At 42.4% G+C, this 8,655-nt stretch overlaps 2 protein-coding genes across 2 annotated transcripts; both read right to left on the minus strand.

Annotated features, from left to right (window-relative positions):
- Positions 1-1,528: 1,528 nt before the first annotated feature.
- On the minus strand, positions 1,529-4,159 carry LOC309705962 (uncharacterized protein). Its single transcript, XM_082532048.1, has one exon. The coding sequence runs from the start codon at positions 4,088-4,090 to the stop codon at positions 2,768-2,770; it is 1,323 nt and encodes a 440-aa protein (XP_082388174.1). The 5' UTR covers positions 4,091-4,159; the 3' UTR covers positions 1,529-2,767.
- Positions 4,160-4,853: 694 nt separating this feature from the next.
- Positions 4,854-8,121, minus strand: LOC309707364 (uncharacterized protein; the record flags this gene model as incomplete). The annotated part of the gene is made up of 2 exons (XM_082534677.1): positions 7,735-8,121; positions 4,854-6,163 (listed from the first exon to the last, which is right to left on the minus strand). Exon 2 carries the CDS (start codon positions 5,568-5,570, stop codon positions 4,854-4,856), a length of 717 nt encoding a protein of 238 aa, XP_082390803.1. The 5' UTR covers positions 5,571-6,163; positions 7,735-8,121.
- Between the last annotated feature and the right edge of the window lie 534 nt (positions 8,122-8,655).

Below are 8,655 nucleotides of genomic sequence, written 5' to 3' on the forward strand. Positions count from 1 at the left end.
TTCATTGACATTTATGTTAACTAACATCATTATGAAGAGAACAGGTTACATTTAGATGAAGAATCTTTAAATGGAGGAGCAGCAAACTCAACAGGAAATGATTTTCTGAATATTAAAGAGTGCAGACCTCTGTTCTGGGACCATAAATTGGTTCTCACAGATTGCCTCCTAAATACTGGTGGTTGGTGGTAGTGGTGACTGGTCCACTTGTTTTATTAAGTCCAAAATCAACACAACCATCTAAATTACCAAGAGACTGGAGCATTTCATGCTTCCATCTGCTGATAAATGTTGTGGAGATGTTGAGTCTATTTTTCAGGAGGGCTTGGCATCTGCTGACTGTGGCAAAACTAGTGCAAACAAGTACAAAGAGGACAGACAGCTATCAAAGCAACCTAGGCTTCAGTAACACTTCGGCAGTGCCATAATGTGAATCACTTCCATGTCATGGTATATTAGTAAATATCAGTTGTGCTTAGGGTGGAAAGGTCTACAGTGGTTAGCACTTTTGGTGAGGTGAGGAATTTGTTTTTCCCCTCCTCTCTACTTACATTTCTTGAAATAACTGTAATGTGTGGAGATGTACTGTAAATACCTGACATGGGCACCAAAAGGCTCACCACCAAAGAGATTATGTAGGCGGTATGAACGGAATCAGGCAGAAGTTTAAAAAGTCTCTTATTTTATTTGCGTTAATCAAAGTTGCCAAAAATATGTTTTACGCTGTACCATGTTCCTTCAGAACTTCCTAAATAACAGTTGATACAATGCTCTACAGTCACACACTGACATCGGTCATCTATGAATTCTATATTGTAACCTTTACGCTGTTCACTAAGAAAGTTGAATTTATATAGATGCAAAAACATTTGGAACATCTTGAGGATCACATTCGCTTTTTAGGCACTGCATACATAATCATGAACAGAGCAGTGAAAAAAAATACTTTGCTTGTGCCTCATCTAAAAATGATGCAAATGCTACAGCGTGGGAAGCTGTGAAAGCAATTGTAGTCAATTCAAATGCTGCAGACCATTCTGTGTCGTGAAAATAGGCTTTTTAGAGCAAATGATCCTGTTACTTACAAAATCCTGATTGAGTAACAGTGATGCAAATGCAAAATGGTCAAGAAATGGTCATCTAGTCACAGAAAAATGTTTATCCATATGACTATTAGTAAATACAAATTGTTAAGCATGGCTCACAGTAATAATCTGACTTTATATCTCTGCAATGAATATGACACCCTGTTATTGGAATATTTGCACCCTGTTATTTGCATATTTGCATCATGGGGGGGCTGCCTATCCCAGCTGCCATAGGGCAAGAGGCAGGATACTCTGGAAAAGCTGCTATTCTGACCCAGGGCAAATAAAGGTTTTACAACTCAATTTTTATTGTGTTTCTAAAATATTATTTAGGTTTTCAGCTTGTACTAACAGACAAGTAAAAAAAAAATACAAAATAAAACCATTGTTAAATTTGTGTCTGATGTAATAGAAAAAATAAAGTTGTTCCGTTAAAACAAGTTTTTTTTTTGACTCAACACAGGTCTATTTTATAGAACACATGAAACGGTTTATGATTATAATACAAATCACAACACACTATATAATAAACATGCAGTAGTATTTTTGCATTTCAAAACTACATTTAAATGCAGCAATTAATATTGTTGTCAAAAGCACTGCAAGAGATTTGTACTCATACACACTGTAACCCTGTAAAGGTTGCTTACAACTAAAAATTATAATATTTCCACAGCTGATATGAAAAAGCACACATTATAAAAACAACATATAAAATGAACACATTATTAACAATGGTGTTAAAACTCAAATACTAACTAAAGATGCAGTTTTTCAGATAATCAGTCATAAATCACAAATATAGCTGATGGAAATTTCACAATCTTTTCTGGTACTTAGTCATTAACTACTGGGCAAATTACAGCTCTAAAGTTAGATAAGTGGCAGACAAAAAGTCAAAATATCATAAAAAGTGTGAATGTCTATGACTGTTATTTTTTTTATGGGGGTGGGGGGGGGGGGGGGGGTTACTTAGACCACAATTCCCACAAAACTGACACAGAACAGGCCACTCATTTAGTACTATCTAACAATGTTTTCTTCAAATCAGTTGGAGAGGGAATGCTGCAGACTTGATGAACGCCATAGTGAAAGAAATAAAGTGTCTACCTCTCTAATCATTTTGTGTTCATTAACTTGAGGCAGTCACGACTGTTGAATTGATTCTCAGTGTCAATTTACTATATTCAGACACACTGGTTTTCAGACTTAAAGCATGACTACAGGTGGAAAAGGTCTATTTCATTGGTGGTCAGTTTAATGTAAAATATTTGTATATAAATCTTTTTTTTTTTTTAATTGTGAAATCCATGAAAACTGTCTGGGTAAAATAAACACACCGATGAATACTACTCAAAAAGATATGACAGGTATGGCAGTAATTTGACAGTAATTGGCAAATGCTTCTGTTCCTAGGTACTCACAATGATTTAAAGCAGGAAAAAGCAGAAATTCTTTATTACCAGGTTTCTGAAAACAAAGAAGGATATAAGTTGAGTCTGAATAAATAACAAACTAGTTATGGGTATTTTAAATTAGACCATTGATCTAAGAGTACCGCAATTACATTCTTAAACACAACTTTCTTTAGTAAAACATATACATACGTAAATGGCCTGTATTTATATAGCGCTTTACTAGTCCCTAAGTACCCCAAAGCGCTTTACACATCCAGTCATTCACCCATTCACACACTGGTGATGGCAAGCTACATTGTAGCCACAGCCACCCTGGGGCGCACTCCTCACGCCGCAGAGGGCAATATAACGTTCAAGCCTCGCCACCGATTTGTCATCAGACTTTGGTTTTCTGGTGCTCTCATCTTTCTTCACACTCTTCTTCATCTTTTTATCATTTGTTTTATCAGTCTTATTTTCTTTTTCATCTTCCAAAGAAGGTAGTGATGAAACTGAGTCTGGGTCACTGGTTTTCTCTTCCACTTTTGTATCTTCTTTTTCACTGTCAGAAGACTCGTCGCTCCTAATTTTGTCACTCGTTTCTGACTTGCAGTCTCCATCTGATTCGTTTCCTGCATCACTCAGTGGTGTTCTCCTTCCTTCATCTTTACTGCTGGTTACTGTCTCAACGTTCATTCTCACCATTTTCTTTGGACTGTCACTGCAGTTGCTTTCCTCACTGAGTTCCTCATCAGAAGACTCGTCACTGTCAATTTGACGATTTTCATTTCTCTTTTGTTGTGATTTTTTCACCTCTGGCTCTTCACCATCAGCTTGAGATTTGGCATTTTCTTCATCATTGCTGCTTTCCTTACTTTCTGTTTTGTTGTCCTCTTGAACCTCAGATTCTGGTGATGAGCTTGAATGATTATTTTGTGATTTCTTTGCCCAGGATTCATCTTCACTCTCACTCATGACCTCGTCATTTCCATTTTCTCTTTTCCTTTTGTTCTGGAGCTTCTTAGTCTCTGAGTCACTTTCACTTTCATCATTATCCTGCATTTTCATCAGTTCCTCTTGCACCACCTGTTTCATGAAAGTTTTTACTTCTGGCCTTAATGAGTCACATTTGTTGTGTGTCTGATATCTCTTTTTTAAAATTCCCAAGGTCAGCGTGCTCAGGTCTGCCTCGTCACGGAGTTGACCACACACAAACCTGCGGATACCTGCTGCCTCCTTCTCCGACACCATACTAAAAACCTTCGCCGTCCCACCATCTACCCCCGGAACAGAACTATCATGCGGCTCAGAGCCGTCCGGAAACATTTCGGATATGTCCACCTCACCACCCAAGCGACGAGCTTGAGCACGAGTAACCACACATGCCGGATAAACTGTGGGGTCACCCAGCTCCGACGGGAATTGGCATAACCGATCCGAAGTAGGACACTCAATAACTCCCGGCATAGCCGGAAACACTTTTCCCCCGGCCAAGTCATTTCCCAAAACAAGATCAATGCCTTCAATTGGCAGCTGATCTCGAACCCCCACCCGCACAGCGCCCGATACGAAGGACGAGGTCAAAGTAACCGTATGGAGAGGCATGCGTAAAAGACTCACCTTGATACCCCACACCAGCAAATCAGAACCACAGTACGACTGCTGAGAGAAAGGCACGACTCCATGCCACGCCACCGAATGCTTCGCCCCTGTATCCCTCAAGATGGTGATCGGAACCCAGTCCCCCGCATCACCAGACAACGATAAAAACCCCGTCGAAACAAACGGTCGAAACACCTCATCTATCCCCCGCGGAACGACGCCAACCGGCATTAAGCTAGGGCGGGTTACCGCGGAGCAACACTGCACGGCCCCCCCCGAAATGTCGGCCCGCGCCCCCTCCCTCGCCCTCAGCACGGGACAAGAAGCAACGAGATGACCGAGCTCATGACAAAAAAAACATCGGCGGTCCCCAGCGGCCACCGTAGGGCTACGCCGCGAGAGCGGGGGAGAACGCCCCCCCCCCCCACAAAACTCTAGAACCCCGACGTAACGGAGGGGAAAAACCCCTCTTGTGCGTCAAAGCAAACTCATCTGCCAGAACCGCCGCTTTCGCGAGGGAAACGACCTTCTGCTCGTTCAAATAAACAACCACCCGCTCCGGCAGACACCCCTTGAAATCCTCCAATAACATCAACTCCTTCAACTGTGCAAACTCCTTAACCTCACTAGCCTGGCACCACCGATCAAAGAGCAAACCCTTCTCGCGCGCAAACTCCACATAAGTCTGATCCCCCCCCCTCACACACTGCCGAAACTTCTGACGGTACGCTTCAGGCACCAACTCAAAAGCACACAATACGGCAGCCTAAACCACACCATAATCTAAGCTCTCAGATGCTGACAGGCTAGCCCACACCTCCTGAGCCCTACCCACCAGCCGACACTGCAACAGCAAAACCCAGACCTCCTCCGGCAACTTTAACGCGGCAGCCACACGCTCAAAAGCAGGAAAAAACGACTCCACCTCTGATTCACAAAAGGGCGGCACCAATTTAATGTGCCTCCCAACATCAAAATCCTGACGGAGAGCCGGGGCGGGACCAGGCGCCGGCGGCGCAGGGAGCACAGAGGGCACAGGCGTGGGCGGCGTAGAGTCAGGGGCACGCGGTGGAGGTCCGCGCTCCAACTCCAACGCCCTCACCCTCAAATGCATCGCTTCTACCTCCAACCGGTGACTACTCAACTCCACCTCCTTAATGCGGAGCAACAACTGGAGCTCCTCCGCCGACGACCCCACCACCGGAGCAGGAGGAGCCACAGAGGGGGCGGCCACAGGAGGAACAGACAACGGAGCCAACGGCTCCATAGCCGCCCCGCCCGTCCCACCAACAAGCGGCACGCTCGACAGCAAACCCCGCTCGCTCAAAGCCACCGTGACAAGCTGTCGCAAATCATCCTTTTTCACCCCCGCCGGCGCTCGCACATCAAAACGGCCCGCAATAAGCAGCAAATCCTCCCTCCGACACCGACTCAACTGCTGCAAGGAAGGCGCCTCGGCAAACTTATCCACATCAAACTCCATCCGCGGCCACCCACACAAACAACCCCCAAAAACACAAAAAAAACCCCACACACCCACACGAACCCCACTACACACAAACGACCCCGAAATCCCTCAAACGGACGAGCCCCCATTTATGTTACACACCGGCCCGAAGCCGGGGTGCAACACAACAAAAAGATAAACCCGATACATAATAACGACAAAAAAAATCACACCACGGCAGAATGACGAGAGTTGGTTAATTTATTTACTGAACAGGTAGCGAGCTTCAGGGTGGGCGATGCCAAAACAACAAACAAAACACACTAGAAAGAAAAACAGAGCTAACTTACCTCCCACGATCCCAAAACAAAATACAATTCTCTAACCTGTCTCCCTACCCGAAACAGGAGAAAAGAGGGGAATAAAAGAAAACGGCTTCCCACCCCTACAGCTACCAAGCCCAGGTACAACCCCTTTTTCAGCATTAATATTGCAGCCCCGTGCAGTCACACACCACGACGGTCCCCAGACACACAGCTCACGGGAAACCAGGAAGTCTGCTCGCCAACCCAGTCCAACCCCTTTTGTAGCTGGCCTCTTTCCTTCCTCCACCAATGGGTGGCCTCCACCTGGAAACAAGCAACACTGAATACAAATACAAACAATAACAACACCGTACCGCAAATAATGACCCTGGGTCATAACAATACATATATATATATATATATATATATATATATACATACATACATACATACATACATATATATATATATATATATATATATATATATATATATATACATACATACATACATACACATATATATATATATATATATATATATATATATATACATATATATATATAAGGGGTGCAACGATACACAAAATTCACGGTTCGGTTCGGTTCGATACTTTGGTGTCACGGTTCGATATTTTTTCGATACAAAAAAAATGTTCATGCCTTTTTAATTTGTCATTTATTAAAATTATAAATATATATTTTAACTCAAAAGTACAGTTTTTAAATTTAACCCTAACCCTTGTGCGCGTTTTTTATTTTGACAGCGAATACGCACCTGCGGACCACTTATGTGCAGCCCTGGTTATTTAGCTCATCATATTGCAGCCACAGAAATTATTTTGTCCATGAAACCATAAAGCTGCACTTTCTTTTTGCCTTATAGTCTGATTTGTCATAACTTCTCCGTTTTGTGGTAAGCTTTTCTTTGGCTGTCACTTCTTCACCCTGACCTGTCTTATTTGGCTCAGCAGAACTGAAATGCTTTTACACACTCACTCACATAAGCTCAGCGATTCTCTGCGCGATCAACCTCTCACATGTTTAAGCTTGCTGCGGGAGATTTCACTTGTCATGTTTGCATAGTAAGCTAACGATTAATAAGACGATGTCAGAGGAATTGGTGCACAAATTATCATCACTCACAGATCAGTGCTGTCGCTCTCTATACACAGTTCGCACGATTGCAAAGTGAAAGCAAAAAAAACAAGCGCAAATTCAAACGCGACTTCAATATGTCACATATTGACAGTGGCTCACCGATGCCAATGACATAATTACCCAGCTACATTTCTGAAAGAATGCAAAAGCATTGACATATATTTTTCCTACAATAGCCCGACGGGCAGGGAAGAGATAGATTTTGGTAGCTCGACTGAAAAAATCGCTAGCTCCGGGACGTCGGGCTAGCGATATTGCAAGCCCTGTATCTGATTGAGGAATCACTCATCTTTGGAAAACAGAGTTTATTACAGAGAAATGGCTCTTTCCAAAATAAAAGCTATACTATCCGCTTCTTCTGGGCTATATTCTCAGCAGCATAAGGAGAATCATGTGCTAACAGCTGTCTAAATGACTCGGCTAAAGTTAGTAGCATGCTTGCTTTTTTTTGTCTGCTTCCACTTGTCTTTGCACTAGGATGATGTCGGCGTAAATGTGCAGTCATATTCATTGTGTTCCCACTAGTGCTTTCAGGTTAATCTCGTTGAAATGACCTTAACGCCACAACATGGCAAATCTCCGTTAACGAGCTACCGCCGATCGCTCCGTGCATGGGGCTAGACGGCCAACACGTTAACGAGCTAACTGCGCTAACACACTAGTTCACACCAATGTAATTGAGCATTGCATGGCACATTCAACATACTGTTTTACTTTAGTCCATGACTCGCTTACCTTCAGGGTCATACGTCACATGAAAACCAAAATAATTCCAAACGCCAGATCTGAATGAGAGTGGGGGAGGTCCATGTTAAAAGGAGAGCTTAACTTCTGTCTCGCTAGCTTGCCCTGCACTCTTCCTTCTGACTATGCTGTCTGTGTTGAGCGCTCAGTGGATCTGCGCTGGACAGTGCAGCCTAGGCGGAGTAGTCGAACGCAGATTCACTGAGCGCTCAACACAGACAGCATCGTCAGAAGGAAAATTGATAAAATAAATTACAAATGTTGTATTGTTCGATACATATGCGTACCGAACCGAAAGCACTGTATCGAACGGTTCAATATCGATACGAATATCGTTGCACCCCTAATATATATATATATATATATATATATATATATATGTATATGTATATATATATATATATATATATATATGTATATGTATATATATATATGTATATATATATATGTATATATATATATATATATACGTACATATACATATATATATGTATACATATACATATATACATACAGTGGGGCAAAAAAGTATTTAGTCAGCCACCGATTGTGCAAGTTCCCCCACTTAAAATGATGACAGAGGTCAGTAATTTGCACCAGAGGTACACTTCAACTGTGAGAGACAGAATGTGAAAAAAAAAATCCATGAATTCACATGGTAGGATTTGTAAAGAATTTATTCGTAAATTAGGGTGGAAAATAAGTATTTGGTCACCTCAAACAAGGAAAATCTCTGGCTCTCACAGACCTGTAACGTCTTCTGTAAGAAGCTTTTCTGTCCCCCACTCGTTACCTGTATTAATGGCACCTGTTTGAACTCATCATCTGTATAAAAGACACCTGTCCACAGCCTCAAACAGTCAGACTCCAAACTCCGCCATGGCCAAGACCAAAGAGCTTTCGAAGGACACC

Source organism: Aulonocara stuartgranti (genome assembly GCF_965226115.1).
Source record: "Aulonocara stuartgranti genome assembly, chromosome: 5".
Lineage (NCBI taxonomy): Eukaryota > Metazoa > Chordata > Actinopteri > Cichliformes > Cichlidae > Aulonocara > Aulonocara stuartgranti.